General features: G+C 40.8%; 1 protein-coding gene across 5 annotated transcripts in view; it reads left to right on the top strand.

The window, feature by feature from the left end:
- Positions 1-4,127: 4,127 nt before the first annotated feature.
- LOC125893543 (F-actin-uncapping protein LRRC16A-like) overlaps positions 4,128-27,404 on the top strand; it is an 88,535-nt gene continuing 65,258 nt past the window's right edge. For all 5 annotated transcript variants that reach the window (XR_007449897.1, XR_007449896.1, XM_049584274.1 and 2 more), the window contains exons 1-2: positions 4,128-4,582; positions 10,707-10,804. Coding sequence is in view for 3 of the 5 variants with exons in the window: in XM_049584274.1 (XP_049440231.1) it covers positions 4,543-4,582; positions 10,707-10,804 (138 nt within the window). In the remaining 2 variants the exon portion in view is untranslated. The remainder of the gene's footprint in view (positions 4,583-10,706; positions 10,805-27,404) is intronic.

Genomic DNA, 27,404 nt, shown 5'->3' with positions numbered 1-27,404 from the left:
CAGTGAATCAGTGATTAAGTTTTTATGACCTGGGATGTGGGAGGCTTGGATGAAGTTGGGCTGGGCTGAAATAAGGGAGAGCCTCCGCATTAACTGCATAATGTCTGGACAATGGGAACGTCCTTTGTTAATGATGTCTACGACAAAGCTGTTGTCAAAGTAGATGGCAATGGTCTTCTTAGACCATTTGTGGCCCCAAAGAATGGCTGCTATGACAACCAGATACATTTGGTAGATTGTGGAGGAAGGAATGGGGGATGAAAATTCAGGAGGCCATTTGGCGGAGAAACACCTGCTGCCATAGTAGCTGGTGAAACCAACAGAAGGGGCTGTGTCGGTGAAGAGTTGGATGTCTTTGGGCCTGGTGATGTAGTCGTCGTAAAAGAAAGCGATGCCATTCCAAGGGCAGAGGAACTGGTGTCACAATTTAAGTTCCATTTTGCATGCTTCATCAAGCGAAACTTGGTCGTGGGGAGATGAAACAAATGTGGTGATGGAAAGGAGGTGTGGCAAGAAGGATCAACCTTATGGGATTATAAGGATAGTGTAGTTGAGATTGTCTAACAGCGAAAGAAGTTGGCGCTTGGTGCATGTGTGGGCCAGAGGGAAACTGGAAATGAGCAGTGAAATCTGTTGGACTTTCTCAGTAGGCAGTGATGCATGGAGTGAGACAGAGTCAAGGGTGATGGCAAGGTATTCCAGGGAGGTGCTTGGACCTTCTGATTTGTCTGGGAGAGAGGCTCTGAGTTTGTGGAATGCAGAGGTCAGAGTGTTGAGGCTGTGTGCTGGGGGTGATGAAGGTGGTGTGACGATAAGGAAGTCATCCAGGAGTTTATTAAGATCCAGCAGAGTTCTTCAGATAAGGAGTCAAAATACTTTGTACAAATGTACTGTGAAGTAGTATGCGCCCTTCCAGAGGATGCCAAAAGATGCCAGTGGTCGGGGTGACCTGAGGTTGGGGAAAGCAGAACAAATGATGTTGCGGTATAGTGAGACTGAAATTCAACCGGTCTGAGTTCTTTGGTGCAGGTAGGAAGTGGCTGTTTGAGTTCAATGGAGCCAATTGCAGTTTGCAGTTCTGTGGGTACATAAGAGTTGCATGTGGATGGATTTAATAACTAAGCAAGATCAATGTAATGACCAGTAGGAATCTGTTGCCTACGTGTGGGTGATGGTCGGGTGGATGCAGCTGGGCAGACCAGGGGTTAAGCGATGGCTAGTGTGAAGCTGTTAGGTGGAGGGGGATATGTGGGGAAAAACACTGGAACTGGCTAGATGTGGAGCTGTGGAGAAAGGGGGTGCATTACAAGTGGAATGGTTAAGAATAGGTACATGTGGGTGACGGGAAAGCGGCAGGGTAAGGAGGGGAGAAGTGAGGGGGAAAAGAAGGAACAGTAGGAATCAGGGAGTTGTGGCTGTTGACACCACTATAGGTTGCAGTTGTTGGAGCGCTCTGTGTGGCTGTGATAGCCAGTATCAATGAGAGGGGAGCTGAGGTGGCTGAAGAAGGTGGGATAGGAAAAGTAGGAGCAAGAGAAGAAGAAAGGATGTTGGGATGGAGGGATGCATATGCTTGGGTATTTTGTGACACTTGAGGAAAAGAAGACGTTGCTGAAACGGAGGAAGCTTGTATGGTAGATACAACCTGGCCATCAGAGTGGGGTGATGTGGAAGGGCGAGCTTCCTCGGCATTGGTGGAATGCGTCGTGATGTCATCCCACGACACTGGGAACCAGGAATTGGTCTTGACTTTGGAGAGGGAGAGTAGCGTTTTGCTAGGAGTCAATGAGCAGTTTGAAAAGTTTGGCTTTCTTGTCAGAGTGGTGGAAATGGATATTTTACTCAGTGAGGGTGTGCTTTAAGCAAGTGACTGTCGATTTGGATATGACTGAGTCCAGGTTGGAGTGGTGGCTTGGTGAATACAGCTTAGGATAGTTTTGCCTGTCGTTCAAGCGCCTATACTGCAAACGGGTAGGTGAGAGGCATCTGGAGGGGAGTACGTCCCTTGGACGCTGAAGACTGGATGTTCCCCCTGAGCTGCTGGAAGACAAGAGACCAACAAAAATGGTCCTGAAAGCTTCTTGCTGACAGCACACAGGCTATACAGTTCTACATTCGTGACATTTACTAAACATTAAATACACTGAAATAACGCCTTCATGTCGACCACATTTCACCCACCTATGCAATATGACTTTGGAGAAACACCTTACACACTAATCAGTATTGTCTTTAGTTTGACCTACAACTGTGAATGAAACAAATTTGTAATTTTGACACGCTGATGCTGTAACTGCATTTTAGCTGGTTGAAAAGATGGTGAAAAGAGGTCTGAGCCGTTCAGACCGAATATCAATCAGTTTTCCCCTAGAACTCAACTTTAAAATCCCAGTTGGTCTTCATTCGGTATTTTCATTTGCATTTCAATTGAGAGGCCTACATTCATTGCCTCAGAGACTGACCTAGTATCATTTCATAGATGTTTGTGTATCATAAGCTAAGATAAGACTATTTACTTAGGATTTCCATGAAGGAAAAAGGGACCAACTGTTAAACTTGGGAGAATGATGCATATATTTAACAACACATTGTGACATTACATGATAGATTATACATAAATACTTATGTTTGAAAGTGAGCGACAATTAAATGTTATTATAAAAATGTTTGAAGTTCTGTGAAACTGAGTGATAAACTGAAAACGTAACGTGCAGCAGCAAAATAAAGAATACCGGTCTGATCTAATATGAGTCTGGCTGTACTTTGTGCAAATCACCACAAAGTGTCGCTATCTTCTCTTTTTATCACATTTGAATATGCAGCCTGTAGAAGCTACTACAATTTGTCCAAACCCTATCAGAGAGTAGTAAGGTAAGTTATTAAAATATATTCAATTAATTTGTTTATTTATATTATTCACAATAAAAAAAACGTGTAGTTTTCTTCAGAATATCATATTGCACTGTCCAAAAAACTAACTGCAACCTCTCACTGACTTGGTATGGACTATTATGACCAGATCACAGTCCACCAAGTGTAATGGTAAAGTGGCTTAAAAGGCCATTATAGATTTTTTTCAATGAAAGCATTTTGAAAAAGGAGAAAAAAAAAATAAAATGCTGCCAATATGTATATATTCTGAATTTCTAAAAATCCCCAGTAAAAGCATGGATATTTATTTGTATAGGCTATTTAATAATATTGTAACCATTTTAATAGAATAAAAGTAGGCCTCTCTGCAGGGACAATATTCTCACCTTTTTTAAAAATTATTATTTTATTTATTTAGTTATAAGAATGTACGGACAATCAATGATACCAGTCCAATTGGCAAAGAAAAAAGGATTTTAAGTATATCACCAAGCAATATACATGATAACAACAATAACAACAATAATGATAATAATGATTATCATTATTATATTACAGAGAGGAGAAGAAGAAATGAGGATAATTTATGTGACAGACTTCACCAAACAAACATTTCTGAGTGAATTATAGCTACTGACATAGATTTCTTATTTGTTACTAATTTAATAGATCCAAAATTTAACCAAAAACAACTTAAAAATTGGGGTTGAATGAAGACATTTAGCTTTATGAGTATGAAATTACCCCAATAAGGTGAAAAAGTTAACAAAGCAAAATAAATCATAACATTGTTTTCTCCTTCAGAATAATTGCATGTGTTGTTTTGCAAAATATACTCTATTATTCTTAAAGTCCTCCCAAAAAGTAGGCTGATACAATATGTGCAGCCATAACACAGATGGATGATACTTTTTTGCACAGTCTTGCAAAAGCACATTATCAGAGGAGTATAATTTTTGTGCAGTATTTTAGAGGTTTAAAGTGCATTTCTAGGCTTCTCGTGGTCGTGATGTCAGAGTGATCTTATTATAGGCTAGTTATAATAAGTCCTGTATTAATCTCCTATGTTAGGGCCAGCTATAGTGCTGCTCCTATGCTGCAGCACAAGCATGGGATAGGGACCCCATGAGACCTCGCCAAGGACCGCTAGAGGTCCCTGGTTCCCAGCTTGGGAACCACTATTGTAGGCTGCTCATTAATATCTGGCTGACACCACCACCACCGCCCCCTCCTGCCACGCCACACCGCCCCGGCATCGCATCGGCTCCCTGGCTGTCGCATCACCGAGCGGGGAGGGGCCCCGGTTCCCACTATTGGCTGGTAGGCTACTGTATTACCGACAGCTTTACGGTAGGGCCACGGCCAGAGCGCGTGAGCGGTGGTCTTTTCATCTCCCTGAAGAAGCGCAGTATCTGCTGGCGTTCAACATGATTTTAAGGCGACTCTAGCAGCTGTTTTTCCCACACTCTTTCTTCATCACACAACCGCGGATACATTGTCCGGACACCGCGAGAGGAGAGGAGCATGTAACCGGGAGAAACACACCGGCGGCGGCGGCGGAGGCACCACCTGACACTTCTCGCTCTCGCGCTCCTTGTTTCCTAGTAATTTGAGGCTTCTCGATGTGTTGACTGGACTCTCCTGGTTGTTTGGGATATTATCTTCAGCAAAATGAGCGAAGAAGTGTCAGAGGTCCCCAAAGAGCTCCTGGGTAAGAGCGTATCATTTGTAGCCATGTGTCCAGACTGGAACAATCACTGATAGTGCCTCTTTCATATTCCTAACTCACAGGGTGCATGTGCTCCTCACTGACTTCTGTAGTGTGTTGAGCAGATACAATGAATTATATTTACTCATACAACACATCCATACTTACTATGGCTCCTATAGTGTTGATAGTATCCAACCCATTTTCCTACAGGGCCACTTTTATTGTGAAATCCTCATTGTGATCATGACTATCCTTTAGAATATACACTGGGATTATTAAAATGTATTTCCTCAGGTGATACAGTCAAAACCAGACATTACTCCAGGCTGTTTATAATCTCCCATCTCCAATGAGGCTGTAAATGCTCTACCTGCAGTAAAGCTTGAAGCTGTGTACACATGGAGCCCTGCTGTTCTTGATGAAGGTGCTTGTGCTGTTGATGTAATGTGGTCTACAGACTATATTTGGAAGAAAAGCAGGATAGTTTAGATGTGAGTGGCCAGCCTGTCAGCCCTCATAACTTACTTACAGGGTTATTTTCCCCACAGTAACCTTGGGTCCACTCTCACATCTCTCGCCTGGAGTTTCGACCAATCCTCCCTCGGTCTGTCCAGTCATGTTTTTTATGATTTATTTGTACTGATTGAGTCCTGCAGCCTGTTTGGCTCAAGCCCATGGTCTCTTTGTTTGGCAAAGTAGCTCAGTTTTTGACACCTCAGTGCAATGTTGGACAAGCATGAGCTCTTTCTTTCTGTCTCTCTGCATCTCTTGCGGACACACACACAAGACTACAATGTTTTTTGGCTGAGTTTAAGAGACTTGCAGTGCAGAATGTAGATGAGGCTTAAAGGAAAATGCTAGGTCATGTAGTCACTTGGTCAGACATGCATTCACTCACTGAGTCACAGAGTGTGTCAGCCACTCAGTCGCTTATATTACTGTTGGTCGAGCTCCTTAAATGAGCTCCTAAAATAGGTGAGAAGGAGCAGACATTAGAAGACAAAACTATGTTCCTTTTTTCAGTTTGATGAGGGGATTTTCACCCTGTTAATGTTAAGTGTGTATAGCATAGTATGTTCTTTAACTGGTTAACATCTAGTATAAACCTCAAGTTGCCCCTTAAGTAGCTTTAAGGTTGTTAAAATCATCTTATTCCACTCTGTCTGACAGTATCACATCTGTGTGTTCTCTATCAGCTTAATCTGGCTCTTCATTGACGTAACAATGTTTACACTAAGTGAAACATTCAAACCAAAGACTCAAGATGTTTTATGGCTGCTCCTTTTCTATCAACTCTAAATATTCTAGCATTCTTGTTCATCATTTGCCCCCAGAATCAGCCTAACAGACTGGGTGCCATCATACATTTGGGATCTGATTTGGAATTTTAGCATGACTGACCAACCAGTGGGTCAAAGTTCTCAATCTGAGTCTTCTGGAAAGTATTTTGGATGTGCATATCTTTTCTTTTTCAAGCTCTGTACAGACCGCAAAGGTAATCCTGAGGTCTAGGGTGCTCAATACTTTTAGTTTCTATAATACAAATTCAAAAAAGATGACTATAGCATGCCAAGATACTGAAAACAAGTTTAAATGGGGCTCATTTGGTGTTTCCCTGAGTGTGGATCGACATTTTTTCCACGACTATTAATGCAGATTTCTTATGGTCCAGCTAAGTGTCAGTAAGTTCTCTATCTTCATCCCCTCACCTCAAGAGCTTTCCTGATTCTAGCTGACTGATTATCCCAGCAGTAGGCACTTAACCTAAGGAAATTAGTTTGTCATGATCATGTTTCACATATCATGTGGTGTTGTCTGGATGACTATATAACCAGCCATTGTCTGAAACATTCACTGGTGCCGGTGATTCAGCAGCATACAAGACAACTCTTGGCAAGGAATTTCAGCATGATGCTGCAGATGGAAGCACCATAGACTGAGTTACAGAAATGTTCAGGAAACTAACATGGAGCAGTGAGGTGAACACATTTAGGAACTGTGTTTGTGTGCCAAGAATATGTTTTACTGATTTGTACTTCAACACGTCATAGAAGGTGAAGAGATGTGATAAGGCAAAGAAATGACTCAGGTTACCCATCAAAGTTCAACAGGCAGTAGAAGCTGTATCTTTGAGCAGTTAATTGCTGAGCATTGAAGAGTTCTCTTGCTATACTAGGGATGTTTATGAGCCTTTCACCTGAGACTCTGTGTGTTTGTTACTACCTGTAAACTAGTTCCTGTTTGTTAGAAACCTTTAAAGTTCCTCCTGGCATTGATTAAACCCCTAAAAAGTCTTCTCTGTACGCTAAAATTCCATATTTAGATGTTTTTTCCATGCAAAAAAAATCCCTTCATGCCTTAAATGGCTTAGATGTAACTCTACACCTTTGCACTATTTAGTATGCATGGATTTATGAATATGCAAATTGGTCCCAACCCCTCAGCCGCTTGCCTGCAGCTTGAGCGTACTGGCTCACCTTCGGCTCTGCTCATCAAAAGGCCCTGACACACCAAGCCAATGGTTGGCCGTCAGTCAAAGTTCAGCGGTTGGTGAGCATCTGCCGCCCTCGTTGGTACGACGTGTCCTGCACCATTGCCCCTCGTCAGCGCTAGTTGACTTTTTTTCTGCTGATTCAGCATGTTGAATCGGCGTTGGCACAGTGGGGCCCATCAGCGAATGAGATCACTCTGATTGGCATTTCAGCTTAGCGCACAAGAAGAGAAAAGGAATTGAGGAATGTAAACAAAGAGCTAAAGTCGAGAGGGAGTGAGGTCGAAAGAAACTTGTTATATGAGAAAGATTCTTTTTCTTTAGCTATTGAGCTCTTAAGCAGAATGTTTTGTGATGGCTTATGTTATTGTTCACTGTTCTTTTAACATTGGATTGTGTTGCTAACATGCTGACTGGCTAACTAGTTTCAAGACGGTCTTCCCATTTCCCTTTTTGAATGACGATTATAGACGACTAGCATCTGCTGGAATGGAGGGGTATGTCCTCTCATATTGGCACAGAACATAGGCGCTTGTTGGCTGTCGCTTTGGTGTATTCTTGTGCAACTTTTTGGTCAAGACATGGCGACAAGAGGGGACGCAGCAGGCAGCTGTCGTTGCCGCTAGTTCTCTGGCATTGGTTTGGTACATCTGGGCCTAAACACACCGAACACCAGTTCCGACAAATAGAATTGAAGATGAAAGTGAAACTCAACTTGCATACCGATACATAACCTGGTTTCTCTGCTGATACCCTGCAAGTTGACAGGATTGGTTGCTTAGGTTTGTGATGTAACTAACCCTTGCTGGATGAATCTGTGCTTTTGAGACTGTCTTTGGTGCACTGCAGTTCTAAGGTGAAAATGCTCCGCCATGGCGCTGACTGCTTATTTCACTTGTAGCACTTAAAAAACACTATATGTACATGTAAACAATGTAAAAACTGTCAAAATTCTCACTCAATTTCTCTGCAAACACACATATAAGTGTTGATAGTTAAGGCCACATAAAAAAACCTTCCGACTATACCTCTTTTTCATAATTAATAAATCATTTTTTGGGTTTATGTGTTAACATTTGTTTTCTACAACTATTCATACTATGTGTGACTTTTATGATCTTAAACACCTTCATAATGTTTGCCATGAGCAGCTCTCAAGAGTGAAAGCTAAAAACCACAGCTCTAATTAGTGACATCATCAACACACCAGTCTGGATCGGTGGGGGGTCAATAAATGGGAGACTGATTTTATGGGCTTGTGAATTGTTTGTTCGAGCTTTTTACAAGGCCATAGGTCCCCATTCCCCACCTCCCACATGAATCCCCACTGAAAGTCATCCCAGTGTGACCGAGTGTACACATGCCTTAACTGCTTTATGTGAACAGGGCAGCTGGCTGGTAAAATGTCCACTCCTGTCACACTTTTAATGAACTGAATAAGTAGCAAAATGATAAATGAGAGTCTGTCAGGAACTTTCTTTGTCTGGGACCAAAAACTGCCCAGGCTCATTAAAACATACTAGGTTTCATTTTGTGTAGAAACCTTCCAGAGACATCTCTGTGACTTATGGGGTGTCTGTGGCTATGGTTTTGGAAATGTTGCAAAAGGAAATGGTGCACAATTTCTGTGAAGTTTGTCCAGAAAGGCTTGCAGATGAACCACTTTGCACTTTGCCTAATTATTAGTCTCTCTTTGATCTGATGATGGTTTGTGGAAGCTTGTAGGCAGGGATGCGCTGCATGCCAGCACAGATGTACACACAGAATCCCTCTCTGTCTCAGACACATGTGCGCCGACTGTATCAGCCGCTGTGTGGTGGGTGAGTGAGGAACGTGGAGAGGCGGCTGACCCAGTTGTACTCTCTAAACCAGTTCTCTGGCAGCGGAGGCTTCCACTGGGCGTGAACTGGGGCTGAACCTTATGGGAAAATAATCTAATTGCATTTTTTTATGCCAACATTGTGGTTCAGTATGCAGTTATTTTTAATGATCCTTTTCTTCTGTATTATTCACAATACATGAGCAATAAATCATTCTATAGTATGACCAACATAACATCACACAGTCAACATGCAGTGTACACCCAGGGGCACACAGTCAGGAGAAGCAAACAAGGCAAATGTCTGGGGGCCCCCAAAAAAATTTGGAAAGGAGGCCCTAGATATTGGCAAATATTGCAATGACAACAATAAAGCCCCTTAAAACTCCCATAAAGGCTGGATACCATTAGTTAGGACAGCCATGTAGCCAGCTGTAACTGTCATACATGTGTTAGGTATAACCATATGCACAACTAACATACCTTTCTAGTTACCAGAAATAAAAGTAAAAACAAGAAGAGGAGGAAAAATGATACCAGGGGGTGTTTGGAGGCCTTAATGAACTTCTCTGTCTGGGCCTCCACCATAGTCTGGGATCGCCACTGTATACACAGCTCTTTCATTTATGTACATGTTATGATAAAATGAGATGAATTGATGCATGAATTGAAATGTGTAACATATTTTTATTTAGTTATTGAATTGTTAAGACCTTTAGTCACAGTAGAATATTAAAGCTTTGACTTTAAATCTGAGAAAAAGAACAACAAGCAACAGCAAGAGGGAACTTGGTTCGAACCCAGGGTGGGGGGGTTTGAACCCAGGGTGTGGGAGCCCTTCTGTGCGGAGTTTGCATGTTCTCCCCGTGTCAGCGTGGGTTTTCTCCGGGTACTCCAGCTTCCTCCCACAATCCAAAGACATGCAGGTTAGGTTCATTGGTGACTCTAAATTGGCTGTAGGTTTGAATGGTTGTCTGTCTCTATGTTTCAACCCTATGATAGTCTGGTGATTTGTCCCGGGTGTTCCCTGCCTCTCACCCAGTGACAGCTGGGATAGGCTCCAGCCAATTCCTGAATGAGAGTTCAGTCCTAGCCATCTCTCAACCCTACAATTTCAATATCAACCTGATCAAATTGAAGAGGGCGGGTCAGCCAGAAGTGAATTATGTCTTACCACACACAGAAGTAAGAGGAAGCCAAATGCTGTCTGACAGCACCATTAGACTTGTTGCTTGATAAATGTCTTGAATGATTAATTTATTTTTTAAATTGTTATGTAATTCATTTTCTGTTGATCTAACTTATCTTTTAAGCATTATTATAGATGGGTATGTGAGGATGTGCACGCAGTTTGTTCACTTTACCAGTTTGACTGACTGTGTATATATGTGTGCGTGTGTATATGAGATCAGAATTACTGACACTTTCACATCTCGCTGCACATGTGCTGAAATCTGACACAGATCAGTCCTCAGGAGAGGGATTCATGATGCGCAAGTTAAATGAAAACTAGGAGAAAGATCATTTTTCCTGTGGTGTGTTAAAATTGGACTTGATACATTTTTCATCGATGCTCTCTTTTAATCAGTGGATCTGGAGAATCATTCCCCCTGCCGCAGAATGATCTGTGCTCTGCTGATTCAGATTGGGTCTGTGTTAAGACTTTGTGGGAAAGAGAATATAAAGACACTCTTTGTAATGCACGATAAACCTCTTGGCAACAGTTTTCTTCTTCTAATTCAATGTACAGATTTTCAAACTCTTCCAAGTGATTCTCTCCTTATTTTATCTCCTCTCTTATCTTCCCCGTGTAGAGAGTGTGAGGGATGCAGTGGGGAGGAAGGTGAAGCTGTCGCTGAGGAGGAGAGTCAAACTGGAGATCAAAGGAGACAAGACGGAGAACAGAGTCTTGGTGAGTCAACTACTGCTGTTTTCAAGCTACTTCTTCATTAAGGGGAGGGAATCTCACAATTTTCTGCTCTTGAAATGTACAGTTTTCACTGAAGAACATCAAAACCTCCTCAGTTTCCCCCCTGCGCATTTGGCACTTGAAAGACATTCATTATTTTAACCGTCACAGTGAGCATCACTTCGCTGCGCTGCCGCTTTGCCTTTTCAAGTTCAATTAATACTTTGATTTTGGGGTAATTTCATGCAAATCAAAGACAGACAGATTGTGTGAAAAGGCACCAACATCACCCTCAACCTCTCCTGTCTCATTCAGTCTGAGGCCTGGACATCTAAAATGGATCAAAAAGGGTCGTTATCTTTCAGTCCCGCTGGTCAAATTCACTTTAAGTGAAACCAGCATCATCTTAGATGCAGAGAGGTTTCTTACAGCACTTGAATCCTTGCTTGTTTATAAGACAGTTTTGTAAATGATTGCCAGTATGCTTTCCAGTATCTGGGTCATGTGATTTTCTCTGCGGGGTATATGTGTGCCAAAGTTTTAAGAGGTCTTCTCAAATTACACGAAGTGTTGCACAAGATCTGAAAGACTAATGATCCATCACAGTTTGATGAATCTGAGTTAAATGTGAAAATGGGCTACGGATGTATTAAGTTCTCCTATGGGCTACAGCTTTAGCTCTTTTTTTTGTGACCATTAAAAGTATGCCGAATTAGCTATGAGCTGTTCTTGATTGCAGTGTACCCATTGGTATGAACATATCTAAGTGTAATTTGGACTTTCTTTGCAATGAACATCAGAAATAATGATATCCTTGGAAAGTTTAAAGGTATACTATGCAAGGTTGTTGTAGTTTTACTGTTACTTGTTGTGAACAGTATTGCCAGCGAAAATAAAAGCCAACCTCAGATTCACTCTGCTTGCTGTTCCTCCTCACTATATTTCTGTTTTTGGGTGCCATGTCTGCGATTTTTGTAGCTTCCTCTTGGATGTGTGCTGCTTATGGTCTGGCACCTAGTGGCAACTTTTTTTATAAAGTCCTGACCTCACCTGTGCATTGTACCCAGGAGTATCTGCAGAAAAATACATTGCCTCACACTTCTAGTGGCTCATAAGTGATGATTGAGAGGGATATACTTTTGCATGAGTCTATACATAACCAATTTCCTGTTGTTTTTATAACACAGCATCACTGAGGAGTCATGCTAAAACAATAAAAGCAGCAGCTAAAGTTAAACCCATGGGCCCAATTCTAAGGTTCGTCCAGTCACACCCCACAACTATGTATCCACACTGGCCCTCAGTGTGTCTATACGGCAGGTGGAAATAGAAGCTCAGACCATTAACTGCTGGCCACGTAGCAGTAAATCCACTCAACACTAAATAATTAATACCTGGTGGATCATTAAAAATGCATATTGGCTCTTTCTGGGCTTAAACCGGATCAAAAGCTGAGGATAGTTAAGACGGAAAAGTTCCCTCAGTAAATCAGAGTCAGAGCAGGGTCCATAAAGTTTGATGGTTGAATCAGAAAGAGTTCAGTCGCTGTGAATGAATCTGCAGGTTTGATATGTAAGGGTCTGCGTGGAAATGGCAGGAGCCTTTTAGTCATACTGCTGTCAGTGGAATGAGAAGCTTTTAGTTGTACAGCTCTGTGTGGAATACACTAAGAAACTGAGTTGCAGAGAAACTTTTAAGAGCTTTGTGAATGGTTAGGTTGTCTGCTTTAGGATTTTATACTGTGTGACATTCACAGAACTATCAGCCACATCCCTGAGCATGATATCACTTACACTGAATATTCTTCAACCAAATATTCAGACATTTGTAGTTACTGAAGCAAATTAAATATGTCATTGAGGGATGTATGGAGGAGAGAAACAGGAGTGATTCGCTTCACCGTCACATCTCTTGTACTTTGCTTAATGATCAGGGAGCACGCTGAGGTGGGAAGCGACAGGAGACAGCCAGTTCCTACACAAGAACATTGCACTTGTTAGTTTATGTAAGGTATCCGCTAATTGGAGACGCATCATTACTGCTGGAGTCCGGAGGCATCAGTGTTTAACCAGCAAGGAACATTGAGATCTACAGCCATATTCTTTGAAGTGATGATTTTTTTCATGTTGAAATACCAACTTCTATGTATCAGTGTTATAGTTTACTCCAGCATAATGTAAAATCTTAAATTAAAGGAAAATTCCAGCTTCTTTACTTATTCTAAATGTCAACTCTGTTTTAGAAATTTGGGACATGTGACTCGAGCAAAACAATCTATATCAGTGGAGGAAGTGTTAGCCACCTAAAGCTTTCTAAAAAAAAAAAAAACGCTAAATATTACATAAACCTTTGTCTCTAAATCCAATCTAAAGTAAATGGAAAGTAGCCCCCTGGATTAGCTATTGAACAGTGTAGCTAATAGGGGTGTACCTCTGGGCATCTTGCTGGTATATCCCTTGTTTACAACTGATAGTCACAATGGCCACAATTGTAAGAATAATGCCAGCCTTGCACGACTTCTCAAGCAGTGTCACAGTCGCATACAAATTTCCAAAGTCGGGATTAAAATCGTGACAGTTATACATCAGTGGTTGCAGGCTCTGGTGTTCTCAATCGTTTGGTGTAGTGTGGCCATAAAATGTAGTCTTTTTCCTGTCTTGACGTTGCAACAAAATCAAACATGTTTAATATTATCATAAGTCTTTAGTCTTGACGCATGCAAATACTTTAGTTCAATGACATGAACATTGTCAACAACCAGGAGCAGTGCAGTAACCAAACAAGAAGCAGTAAACCGGTTAGTCAGTAAACATGGAGTGGCCTCCGGAGAGGTGCAAGAATCAAACAAGTCAGGTCTCTTGTATTGTGGAAAAAGAGGAGAAACTGGTGGAGTTGTGGAGTGAACAAGAGTCTGTGTTTACCAGACTAGCACTTATTTTAGTAAGAAATATTAGATTTTGAAATGGTTTGCTTTTTAACACGGCACGTAAGGAATTATTTTTTCCACCAGGAGCAGGATGGGACATACTCTTAAAAGAAATCTAGTTGTAGTCTTGCAAATAGTTAGCCTGTAAAATCCCCAGTCTTTACAAAATCCTATACTATGCGACTAAAAACTCAGATTGTCTGTAAATGTGAGAGACTTTAGTCTTTGAAAAGTGTTCTCAAAGTCTTCTGGTGTATGGCAGGCATTAGTTAGGGGTTTTTTGTAATGTAGTCCAGCCAAGCGCTCGGTTTGTGGATAACTCTCTTGACGTGGTTATGACAACAATGTCATCATGTGGGAGCTGGAAACAGAGGCCATAGTAGTGCGCACACAAACACACACACTAAACAATGTAAAGAAGTGGGAGTCAGTACTGGGAAGTGAGGAATTCCAGCAGAGTGGCTTTGGTATTTCATCCAGACACAGAGCATGAGAATGACTCGGTGAGTTTGTATCAACGCTCTGCTTGACCGGACTGAACAAATAAACCACTGTTTGTTGGTCTGCAGAAAAACACAGTTTGAGAGAGCGGTTGTACAGGAAGTGGCTCAGAGGGAAAACAAACATGATGGATTTTTAGCCTGTGAGTGTAATCGTATATAAGTCAGACATGATGAAAGAACAACATATTTACAAAGAATTTTGAGATCAGATGTTCTAATCAAGTGTTGGCTGTAAGTGACACACAGTCTCTGGTGTCTCTGAGAAGCGTACAAGCATGATGCAGCAAAACGTTAACTGACCAATAAACTGATTTTTACACAAGAAGGTCACTTCACTTGTCACAGAGATACTACACAAGTCCTTCAACCTTATTGAAGTGCAAGTTTAAATTGCAGAAATGTCCCTTTAAGATTTGAGATTTATATTCTAACATAATAACCTCAGGTTTAGCTTTTGTATATTTTAGCTTAATTCTTTTTTACATTGATCACATATCTAATAAAATGAGAGACATAAAGGTATAAGTAACACTAGCCCAGGTACTTATTTATTGGTTTATTTAGCAGTGACGGTGCCCATTAATAAACATTGCCGTAAATGTTTCAGAAGCTGCTTTTGTCCCTGAACGAATGTTTAATAGTCACTCTAAAAGAAAATTGAAAGTTAAAATCACACATATTTATCGCTTAAAGCATAGTTTCTCAAATAGGGGTTCAGGTACCCCTAGGGGTACTTTGGAGTACTGCAGGGGGTACAGAATTTAAAAACAAAAAAAGTTAATTTAAAGAATATCAGTAATGCATGAGTCCTAAAATAACAATACAATAATACGTTTAATTAAATATGTAAATATAAGTTTGATAAACCACATTTTATATTCAGTATTTTTATTTCCAGTGCAGTCATTAATTGCTGTAAACTGCTGCCACAAACCCAATCACAGTTTAGGCTGGGCAATATGAAGTTATTATATTGTTATCGAGATATGAGACTATATATAGTTTTATATTTTGGATATTGTTGTATCGTGATATGGCATACATGTTTTTTTTTTTTTTTTACCTAATTTTAAAGGCTGCATTATACCAAAGTGATGTAAATGTATCAACTTACCAGCCTTTTCTGTTTGATTTAACGCTTGCTTTAACCCACTTATTTGTTATATCCACATTACTGATGATTATTGTTCAAATATCTCATTGTGTTAGAATTTTCTGGAAAAAACAAACAAACAAAAAAAATGCTATGTTCTATTTTGTCTCCCAGTCCTAGCATTGATGATTTAAAAATATCGAGATATAGCCTAAAAATGCATGGTGATATAATGCTTAGGACATATTGCCCCAGCCCTAATCGCAATTGCATTTACATTTGGTCACTGTGTCTCTACCTAGTGTTCTTCAGGGGGCACTTGGCTGGAAAAAGTATTTCAAAGGTTGGCACATTACTGAAAATTTTCAAGAAACACAGACTTAAAAGACAGTGTACATATTTTTTTGCATGTATGTTCTGCCCTTGAATTGTGTAGTCTATGCCTGTGCAAAACCAGTAAGAAGGAACATAGAAAAACTGTGATAATGCTGGAAATTAAACTGCAGTTGAGTGTGGTGAAAAGCCAGAGTGTTACACAATAAACGTGTGCTTCTACATGTCTGAGAGGAGGAAAAGATAAGGAGGGGAGGGCAATATATGTGCCCAGCTGTATTAACAGATGAAGATGTCCAGCACCTTAAAGCAGTATAAGCAGCTGTGCTGTCTGTTGGAGAGTAATAGAGTCATCTGTGTGACTAACAGGAGACAAATGAGACTTATATAATGGACTGACTAATTCTGCTGCCTGCTTCCTGTGGCTGAGAGTGAAACACACCTGTGGGTGTGACATTTAATGTGTGAAATCCAGACAATATTACTGTATCAACACAACAGGGGTTTCACATTATGTTGTGCTAAATTTTTTTACACGTCTAGCTGCCTGATACATAAGTTGTTTAGTAAGTTGCCGCCCCCATCAGTGTGTGGTGTTTCCGTGTATATATCACCTAAAATGTCAAACACACAACCAATCTATTGCTCATTGTGATTTAAAGTCCAGATTTGATGTTGTTCGTTGACATTTATTGAACTTCCCCGTCAGCTTACTGCAGCCACCTACACCATAGAGTTTGAGTTACCTCAGAAAATGCAGGGCATCTATTCACAGTGTAAACTACACTGATAATGAAGGGAGGAATATGGTTATATCCTCTATCAATTTGCTTGTCTGTCAAATACACACAAGGCTTCCCCCTTTTCTTTTTTTTTTCCCGCGGAGCTTCACTCAGACTGGGAGTGGAGCACTACAGTGCCCTGGGGAAGAGGCGAGGGGAGAGGAGGGAGAATGGGGGTGAAAGGGGCCAGGAGACATAGTGTACAGGGCAGAGGAGATGGAGGGAGGAAAAGAGGAGAATCATAAAGAAAAACAAAACTGTAAAACTTTTGAAGCGTGACAGACGTAAATCAACATTGACACAGTGTAAAGCTGGAAAGACTGGAGACAGCCCAGCAAATATTTGTTATTTAAAAGATTTGAACAGAGCATTGTGTCACAGCGACTATTGCTAATGACGCTGCCCAGTAAAATCATTCAATACAACCTCTATTATAAAAGGAGGACAGCTTGACTCGCATGATTTCATGTTGTTGTCCTGCCTATACTGTAGCAGTGCTACTCATTCACAGATCCCTTGCTCACATTTAAATCCACAACACTGGAGGGCTGGCGTTGTGTCAAACTTCTTGAACTTGATCTCCTGGTGTGAATAAAGGAAAGTGTATGAGTGTGTGTGTTTGTCCTAGCCAGAGACTGTCACCAACAGTTAACTGCTTTATTGCTTCTCATTGTTTGCTTTGTATGTGGGAGTGGCGCTAACACAGCACAAAGCTGCTACACATCAACACAATTAGATCTAGAGTGGCACAGATTTTAATCTAATTTCTGCTTTACTTTCAAGATGATGGGGAGTGTGGAGCCAGTGTCTGACTCCATGGTGTCAGCATTCACACAAATGTGTGCTGAGATGACAGCAGTTTTCTGTTAGATTGACTTTACATTTGTATTACACTGCAGAGGATAATCTGTCATGCAGTTGTTTTGGGCCGCGCAAAATTTCGGCGCAGGGGATTTTCAAGATCACAGTTGCAACATGATAAAACATGAACTAATCCTGTTTAGTCACCTGTTTAAATTAGAAACAGTATGTAGCTTGCTAACTGGAGAAAAGGTGCATCACAGCATCATAGTAGCTCTGTGTTTGTGCTTATTTGTCTTGAAGTGTGGTTTCAACTTTTCAAACCACAGGAAACAGTCTTTTCTTCAGTCCTGCCACAAGTTACACAATGTACTTTACTTCTCTCCCTCAGTTTGTCTTGATTTTGACCTTGGTTGTCTTGACCACACATTTGCAAGCATTAGCCCTCATCATTTCACATATTGGTATCTGTGAAAACTAAATCCACATCCACGCTAATATGTTTTCATTTTTTAAAAAAATGGTGGTGTGGTGGTTAGCACTGTCGCCTCATAGCAAGAGGGTTCCTGGTTCGATCCCGGTGGGGGAGCCCTTCTGTGTGGAGTTTGCATGTTCTCCCCGTGTCAACGTGGGTTTTCTCCGTGTACTCCGGCTTCCTCCCACAGTCCAAAGACATGCAGGTTCATTGGTGACACTAAATTGTCCGTAGGTGTGAATGTGAGCGTGAATGGTTGTCTGTCTCTATGTGTCAGCCCTGCGATAGTCTGGCGACCTGTCCACGGTGTACCCTGCCTCGCGCCCAATGTCAGCTGGAGGATAAGTGGTTAGAAAATGGATGGATGGATGGAAATCAAAAATGTTTCAGCTCTGTTTCAGAATGAATGTCCGTTTATAGGCTAGTATACACAAAGATGGAGTATGAATTTGATACTAACACGCCTGAAAACGAATATCACATGACCGTTCACATACATCAGTCATGTGCCTCCTATGTAAACAGGAAGTAGATTGTCTACTCTGTGGTTTGTTGCTTAATTAATGAAAAAATTATGGAGATGGCAAAACGTGAAACGCAAGATTTCTTTGCTTGGACTGACAATGAGATGAAACTGTTAATAAAAGTAATGCATGAGTATTAGGTGGTCAAGGTGGTGGAAAACAGATTGGGAGACACTACAGAACAAATACAGCACCATATTAGAGTGGTACCAAGAGCATTATCCATCGCCGTATGAAGCAGTGGTGATGGGAAAGGTATACCCACACACGAAGGTTGAAATCTCAAAAGCTATACTGTTTTGGCTTGACACGCTATGAGTGGTAAGACCCAATGACATAATAATAGTATAATAATTCATCATTAATTCATTCATTGCAAATTCATTGCAGAATTTGTTCAAATATTGTGTGTTTGTTAAGAACACTAACCTTACTGTTTCTGGTCACCTCTGTGAGACTGAATGTACTGTAACACAGTCCCAAGGTGGAAAAGAACCTCATGCTTACATGGCAGAACAGAGCAAAGCCTAGGATCTTGTCCAACTTGTCTTTTCCCGCCTCCCCTCTCTCCTTTTCATTAACCCGGAGGTCTGTCATTAGAGGCAGTGAGAAAATGGAAGTGACCCAGTTCTGTACTCCCCGATGATCACCTGTAATGTCCTCTCCTGGGAGCCTGCACCGGTGTCTTTTGTTAGTGGTGCTAAAACCTCTTCCTTGAAGGCTGCAGAGCAAGTATCCTCCACATTTTAAATTCCCTTTGATAGCAGACTGTGGCATCCAGTCTTTGCTGCAGGCTGCTGAAGTTTATTATAGAGTGACTACTTTCTTTACAGAAAAGTTTTAAGAATAGATGTGACTTTATTGCTGCGTTTACATTTTAAGTTTTGTTAGCTCCGGTTGGTTGGTCATTTTTATTTTCCTGTGATCACAGAATGATGACCTAAGAGTGCAGTGCTGGAAAGAACCATTTAAGAGCAAGAGATAGATTAGTTTTTTTATTTATATGATAGTTAATGGTGGAAGATATTCCACTACAGTGGTAAAAAAGGAACAGCAATTTCCATTAGACCTGCAGTAAATAGTAATGTATGTTATGTACAGGGTTGAGAAATACTGCCAGTTGTCATGCAACATCACATGGCCCTTGTGTTTGCACAGTTATGTCACATAAAGTCTGTCAGCATGTAGCACTTAGGATGTTTGTCTACTCTGCTGCAGCACATTTGTTTAGTTTTTTAAGACCTACATCTAAATGTGTTGTTGGTTTTTCTTGTATGTTTTTCTTATCTCTATATATTATCACTCTGTCAATGGAGAGTTAAATACATTAAAGTTCACCAATCTGTGGAGAGCAAGCGTTTTGTTCCTCTGTTCTGTCTTTAAAGTGTCAGGCAACTTCATGGTTAATCTTTCTTTCCCTCCTCTTTTTATTTCTCGGAAGTTATTCAGTGGGTGTTTGTATTTCAGGATTTGTGGTCAGACCAGAGTCTGACAAAACCCAGAGTGACCTCAAAGGGGGCTTCCCTTTTAGTTTTGCTTTCATTTTTGAGGTTGGGAATCGTTTTGTGTGTACAGTATGTATCTGAACCTTGGCTTGGTTGACTGAGCACAGAAATGCCGCTCTTTGTTTTTTAATCGACGGTCAGCTCGAGTTTAAACAGTTATAATGTTGTTTGGCACATAATTATTGTGTCTATTAAATAGTTAATTCTGCTTGGAGGTTCTCTGTATTCCCTACCATCCAATGCTGTGGTGATTATTAACATAATTGGGGTAACATTCAGAGCTAACCAGGCAGAAAAAATGTGTCAAACAGGTCACCATTTTCCTGCTGAGTATATACTGCGGTGACTGTATGGTCCAGTATAGCGTTGTCTTTAATGATTTGTGCTTTGCCAAATGGACTCGATTAGACTCCTGTGATTACACTTAAAAATGCAATTCTGATGTTATGTTTTACTTTGCAATGATGGATAGGTAGAAAATTAATTATTTGTTTTACTCTTATGCTTCAACATTCAAGTTTGCTCAAAACTATTGTGACATGTTAATTTGTCTTGGTTTGTCAGACCAACAGTCCAAAACAGAAATGCTCAATTTACAATGCTATAAAACACGTTTGAGGAGCTGGGATCAGCAAATGTTTTAAAAAATGACTCCAACAATTTATTAATGATCAAAGTAGCTGCTAAATGAATCAAGTCACTGATTTAAAAATGGCCATCTGCCAAAACAAAAGATCCAATACCAGGGGTTTAGGGATCCTTTGGGTGTGATTTTTGGATGACTCATTTAGTAACCCACTTTTGTTTCCATGGCAGTAACACCTATGAATTTAGATTTTCCAATCTCTCCTACTGCAGGCTAAGCATCCTGTGAGGGGAAATACACAAATGCCAACACCGTAAGGTCCCAGCTGGCCGCGGTGAGAACTGAATCCACCTTGTTGCTGGGAGGCGACAGTGTCAAGTATAGTTTAGTCCAGCGGTGAGACATCAGGTTGACTTGTTTCCTCCCTCACACAGATCAAAATAAGGATATATTTAAACATGTAGTGTTCTCAGTCTGAAATAATCCCATTAGGTGCACGTCTTTAATTCTGTTTAGAGCAATGTGTTATCTGCTGATTGCATGAAATAGGATGAAAGAACCTAAAAAAACACTCAGTGATTCCTCTCGACTTGATTTGCTGTGTCATACTGTGACCAGTTCAACCAGAGCTGTCTTTGAGTGTAGGCTGAGTACAGATGCTAGTTTAGGTTAGTCAAGGAGTCTAATTTTAGCACATCGTGCATCCACACCATGCTATCAGACGGTTATTTTCAGCCTCTTTCTGAGTGGTTTGGTTTCTGTAAAGTGCTGGAACAGACTCAGCCGACTGAGCTGCTTTAGGAGGAGTTTTGTGTGGAGTGTGTGGAGTGTGTATGTGCGTGTCTTGTGTAGTGGACAAAGCACATAGTTCCCGGGATGGTCTTTAAGCACTTTATTGCCAAGCAGCAGACATGGCAGCAGCGTAACTTTTCTGCAGTTGTAGGGATCACACCATTCACAGGGTCTCATTTGCATTATCGTTCTTTGTGCCTTGCAGGGGAAAGTCAGGAACAAAAAGAGAGCATAATGCACAGTAATGTTACAGAAAGATTTTAAAAAAAAATTCACAAATTAAATGACTAACCAGACTACATTCTTGTGTACAATATTTGTAACCACAGCCATGCAAACAATGCTCCACATCAGTGGACTGGATGCTGGAAGTTTGATAATATACCTTAAAAAAAGCAGAATTACTGTAGCAAACAGTAACAGTAATTTAAACTTTTTTTAAAATGTAAATGAAAACAGTATTCTTCCTGCAGTGCAGCATATATCAAAAGCCTCTGAGATTGTTACTCAGCCAAAATGCAATTAAGTGCAAGTGAAAAAAAAAACAGCAAAGATACCAAGGAGAATTAATTTTAAAAGTTTCAAATATTAAGAATTGATATCTGGCATTTAGGGTTGCCCCCAACTAAGAATTTTCCCAGCCAACCAATAGTCGTCATTTAGAGCCAATAGTCAACTAGTGGCCTGCATGTTTAGAATATTAATTTAGTTATTAAATGATATATTTTGGGCGGGGCAACAGAGTTCAAGGTGTGAGAAAGAATAGTATCAGTAACATTGTTAACACTGTGCTACATTACAGAGAAATACAAAACCGTACTAATGAACCTTCATTAATATAGGCCTATATTTTATCTACAAGTGCACATCACACGCTGAGCGAGCCGCCTGTTAATGACGCTGTTGGCAAAGTAGTAATGATTGTGCTAAGTGGCTAATGGGCATGTAGCTACTGACATGTTTCAGATGATACGTCATGTTTATAGGCGACAAGTTTACATGTCACCTTGGGTTCGTCGTTCACCTTCTCAAAATGATACCACACTTTGGATTTCCTGCCCGACATGTCATTAACTAGCCCGTATAATAACCGCAGGTACCAGCCCTGTAAATTAACGTGCGTCTTGTCTGACTGCCGAGCATGGCCACTTCCTGTGTCTGTCCTTTCAAATTAAATCCCCACATGGTCCAGTCATACAGGTTTTGATTTATTTTGACAAGGTGCAGCTCCTAATAGAGTTTCACATTTGTTTTGTGTTTTTGTTTTGTTTTTCTGTTACTAAGCGACCAATGAAATCTTGCCAACTAATGACCTTTCTGGTTGACTAACGTGGTCAGCTAGGGAGCAGCCCTAGTATCATTAAACTGATGTTTTTGACAATGTTACTCCACAATAGCCAACATGGTCGCTGGCTCCTTGATACACACATGCCTTTACTAACTTCTTTTATAATTAGCAGATTTTTGTATAAAAGGAACTCAACCTCAACTTGAAAAGTAGACAAAGCAAAGAAGACACATACCTTCCCAGTGAAAGGGGATAACAAAATGTTAACAAGACTTGGACCAGAAGCACTCAGAAGGTAATATTAATGATATAGCACCAAAACACAACACCTGAAGTGTTAGCATGTTCCTTTCAAAATAGAAGTCCTAGCAAAATCAACATTTGGTTCGTCATTTAGCAAAACATTAGCTCCAGTGCATTTGTTCACAATAGAGCGTATTATTATTTCTGTTCTATGTTCATTTTAATGCCCACATGACTTACAGTGGTGTGTATGCATTAGGCAAGCCTTTGTCCACAGTGTGTGAGAAAGAGAATCCATTCCCACTGTGGCCTTCAGAATAAGTCTGAACATGCTCATTAAGTCCTATAGTGTGTTCACTCACTGTAACGTTTTACAGACTGAGGATCTATCAGTCTCACTCTGTGTTGTAGTCTCCACCAAGCTGAACAGGGATTTTTTTATAGCAAGGCTTAGCATGTTTCCAGCCCACAATGCCCTACAAAAGCCTCCCTGGAGAGATATTAACCAGCCGCATAGCCTGGCTCAATGCAAGCCCCGCCCATAGTCATTCATCTTCATTATCTCATAGGTCAGGGTCATTGTCACTCGGTCTGAGTAAAATAATTGAACCTGCTTCAGGTCGTTGGCTTGATAGGTTTGGGTTTTAGAATCTCATAATTCTGATTTCCAATTTCTCTGATTTCTCAAATGAGATTTTCTTTTAATTTCCTGTTTTGATGACAGCAGTTAATGTCTCAGTTTGAGTTTTGTTCTGAATGTGCGCATTTTTGCTCCATGTGAACATGCTGAACTGGTCTGACTGGTCTGATGCCTTGTGAGTCCTGTTTGGTCGTACCGTGGAAAAAGTGCTGTTTGGTGTTATGGTGCAGTGGCCTGGTTGGTTCAGTGTCAGGTCTGCTCTTGTTGGTTGTAATTGAATGGGGTTTGTAGGTCACAGCAACGGTCAGCATTGATTAGACGATAATGACATTTGTGAACTATGTCATAGTAAATAGCTGCAAAAACAATCAGGCCTAATCAGTGTGATGTTTTCTGTCAAAACACTTGAGTGATAAAAATGAGACAACCTGCATAATTAATCTCCTCCAGAGAGGCTTGGCAGCCACGTTGGTTGCCTGTATGATGAGTCTTTAAAGCCATATTTTAATCTTGAGGATTATTCAGACCACGAGTTTTAAACCAGATCAATAAGAGGAGTGTGGAAGCATGCGTATGATACTTGACAGTTTGTGTCTGCTGTCAAGGACTCCGTCACAGACATTTGTTGGCACACATGTACTATTCAATGAGCAGAGCAACTGACTTTATACCAGTGCTTCACTTTTGCTGCATGGTTGGTTTTTATGGTGTCCTTGCAGGTAATGTTGCATTGCCGTTTTTATTGATGCCTTCTGCAAACTGCTAACCTCCTACCCCTTTCTTCCATTCTGTTTGATTTCATTTTATTTCTATAATTTAATTTGTTTTATATTATTTTTGTCAGTATTAAATGCAGTATACTGAGATTATAGTGGGTTCAAATCCCATATAAAAGACATTGTGAAGGAAATACCCTCCCTTGTTGCTGTGTTCTGGGTCTTTGTGCGCAATCATGTGTGTCCATGTTTCCGTGCGTGGGTGTGCTCATCATGAATGCGGATTTTGACACATCAGCAATATGTTGTAGGGCGTATTGATGTTTTATCACCCGACTCTATGAAATATAATTCATTACCTCAACCCTGTTGTGCTGCAGTGGATGAAACACAAAAGCATTGCCTTCCTCTCCTATTTTTGTTTCCCTAAAGTTGCCTTCACGGTGAACAAAGAGTCCAAAAAATGAGAAATTTCTAGATGGACTGGAGGAAACGGACACCGTGTTTAGCAAACCTACAAAATAGCTGCTGTTGTACACTTCCCAAATACAAACACATTCTCACTCCGACTTCGTGACATTGACATTTGGTCATGGACTTTCCACGTCCACATACGACATACTAGGTACCCTAGGTGTGTTGGTTGTTGACATTCTGGGATGGCGTTGCAAGTTCTGCCTGTTACATGCATTGTCTTCTTCCAAAATACACTTCCGTTTTCCCAGGAAATTTACCGTTTACATACAGTCTCAGTCAGAATAAACGCACTACTTTGGTACAGCACCAGTAATTGATGTTTTTTCCCTACAACAACAGACACACGTGGTTGGGTTCAGGAAAAAAGAACAGGGTTTGGCTTTATAATCTTACGGGACAAGGACACCATCATCCCGGGCAAAGGTCAGTGTTTGTTGGACCTGTCCACCACCAATCTTGCCCGCCCCATTCGGACTTTCGCCGCCATAGCTTTCACTCTTGTCCTGCTGTTTTTCCCCCGATACTGCCGAGTGCTGTCTAACTACAACGACAACTGGCCATGTATCATGCCGACGTGAAAGGACAGCTTTGTTCATCAGTGTCTGATGAGTCACTGCCCAAGCACCTGATTTCAATGACTTAGGAGTGAGACCAGGTTGCAATACATGCATTTTTGCTAATACCTTAATATTTAAACACTTCTGGATACAAGTAGTCTGCCTGGGCCAAAGTGTGTGTGTTCTGTAACTCTGCTCATGCAGTCCATTGAGCAAAATTCAAAATCATGCAACACATTTATGTAAAAGTGTATTAAATCGTAAGGTTATAGTAAAAGTGCATATGTTTGGGAAGTGCTGGGCATACGGCTGGATAAATGAGACTTGGATTGTACTGCACAAGCTGCGTGTGAGTTTGTAAAAAGATGTTTTGCTGATGTTAAACATGGTCTCCTATGACTTCAATTCATTAACATTTTTTTTCCGTTTTGGGTTCTTTATTCTTCATGGAGACATGCAAGAAAACAAAGTATTCCTCACAATTTCAACATAACACAGGATGAGTAATTGATATACAAATTATCATTTTGTGGATGAAGTGTTCCTTTAATTTGGGGTAAATACTGTTTTTCTATCCAAAATGATCTGTTTTTCTGTCAAATGATCCACCATATTAAATGTGCTCTCCCCATTCTCAGCTTTTCAGTTTTCTGATTCCCCTGAAATGCAAAGCGTCCTATTAGAGTCCTTACAGGAAACCCAGTGTTAGTTTAACATCAGCTACATCTGCGTTTGATCATTTTTACTTTGATTATGTAAATCAAATCCTGGTAACAGGACGTTTGCTTAACTTTTGGAAAATATCATTCATGATCTAAACCACACTAATTGTGTTTTTATCACTGAAATCAGTGTTCAGCACTGTGTGTGTTTGTGTATGTTATTAGTGCCGACTGATGTTATCTACCCACTCCAGAGGGAAACCGTGGGTAATGCCAACACCAGCCCAGAACGAAATCCCCCACCCTCCTCCCCTCTCCCTGCTCTGCTCTTTGTCTCTGTCATTCCTTTCTTCTTCTTCTCTCACTGTCATACCTGCGTATGTCTCTTTTTGACAAAGCACTGTACTTCACGTTGAGGAGGTTCTCCACTTTGGTTTTCTTTGTTACATGACTTGTAAAAACAATAAACCTTCCACCTCTGCTCTCTGTTTCTTTCTCTTTGGTTTTCTGTGTCTCACTCTTTCATCCCTGTGGTCTACAGCGATATCCTATTTACCCAGAAAACCTTGGCTCACCATCACATAGCTACACACCCACTCTCACCAACACGCACACACATGCACACACAAACCTCCTCCCTATTGTGTCTGGCTGGCATGCTGATGAATGAATGAACCCTTGTGATTATTCCTTATCATTGTAACCTAAACACACACAGGGTTCTTAGAGGACGCCCTGCAGGCTGACACCGTTCTAAGAGGTACCCCCTCCCTATCACTCCCACCAGAGTCCAGTTTCTAAAAACACTGATATCTATCCAGTGTTAGAGGGCGTCTTGCCAACCTGGACTATAATCCTAATCTGAAAGCACAATCATTTAATCCCTGTGCCTGGCCCTTTGAACACTTGGTCAGCCTCAGTTGTGTTGTGCAAGACACATTTGGGAGGTTGACTGAAGCTTAGTGAGGCACTGATACAAAGGCAGCATGCAGAGATAATGTATACAGGAACATGCATTGACCAAATTCAATTGAAAAGCAAGTCGTTTTCATTCAGGAGACAAATTGTCAGTCGGTAGATTTCACTGCCTCAAAACTGTTTCCATATATTTCAATCACTGGCATCTATTTTCTCATTTATTATTCAACACAACGTGCATATTCGCTGACACTTTATGTTCTGGCTGAAGACAAAACAAGCAACAGTAGCAATAAAAAAAATAAATTGGAAGTAAAGCATGAAAAATACATACATAACATAATCAGACAGCACATTTATTCATGCCTGAGCTCGCTGCAGCTGTGGTCTGATGAGAGCAGCCAATCAAACGAGTTCAGGAAGTGCCACTGTCAGCCGCCTTTGTTCCCCGCCACGCTCATCTCCTCAGCAGTAAAACACATAATGATGAGCAGGGCAGTGATAAAAGGAAATTGATGTCTCTCTCTTAATTCTCTCCTTGGCTGCCGTTGTGCAGTGGGGAGGATTTGCACTGCTGAGAATGGTTTGCTCCAAAATGGGATATCCATAATTTGAAAAATAAAAAGTGTCCTGGCAAAATGATTAAGCAGCCTGGTTATCTGGAGACTCTTTCCTAGAAAAATGTCTCATCATTAAATGTTTGTGCAGTGATTTTATTTTTGTAGTGTTCTGTAATGCTCCTACAAATCCCATAAGCCAGTCTATTAATATTTGAGACTAAG

Source organism: Epinephelus fuscoguttatus, linkage group LG8 (assembly GCF_011397635.1).
Source record: "Epinephelus fuscoguttatus linkage group LG8, E.fuscoguttatus.final_Chr_v1".
NCBI lineage: Eukaryota > Metazoa > Chordata > Actinopteri > Perciformes > Serranidae > Epinephelus > Epinephelus fuscoguttatus.
Note: the sequence above shows the minus strand (reverse complement) of the source record. Positions and strands in the feature narration are given on the sequence as shown.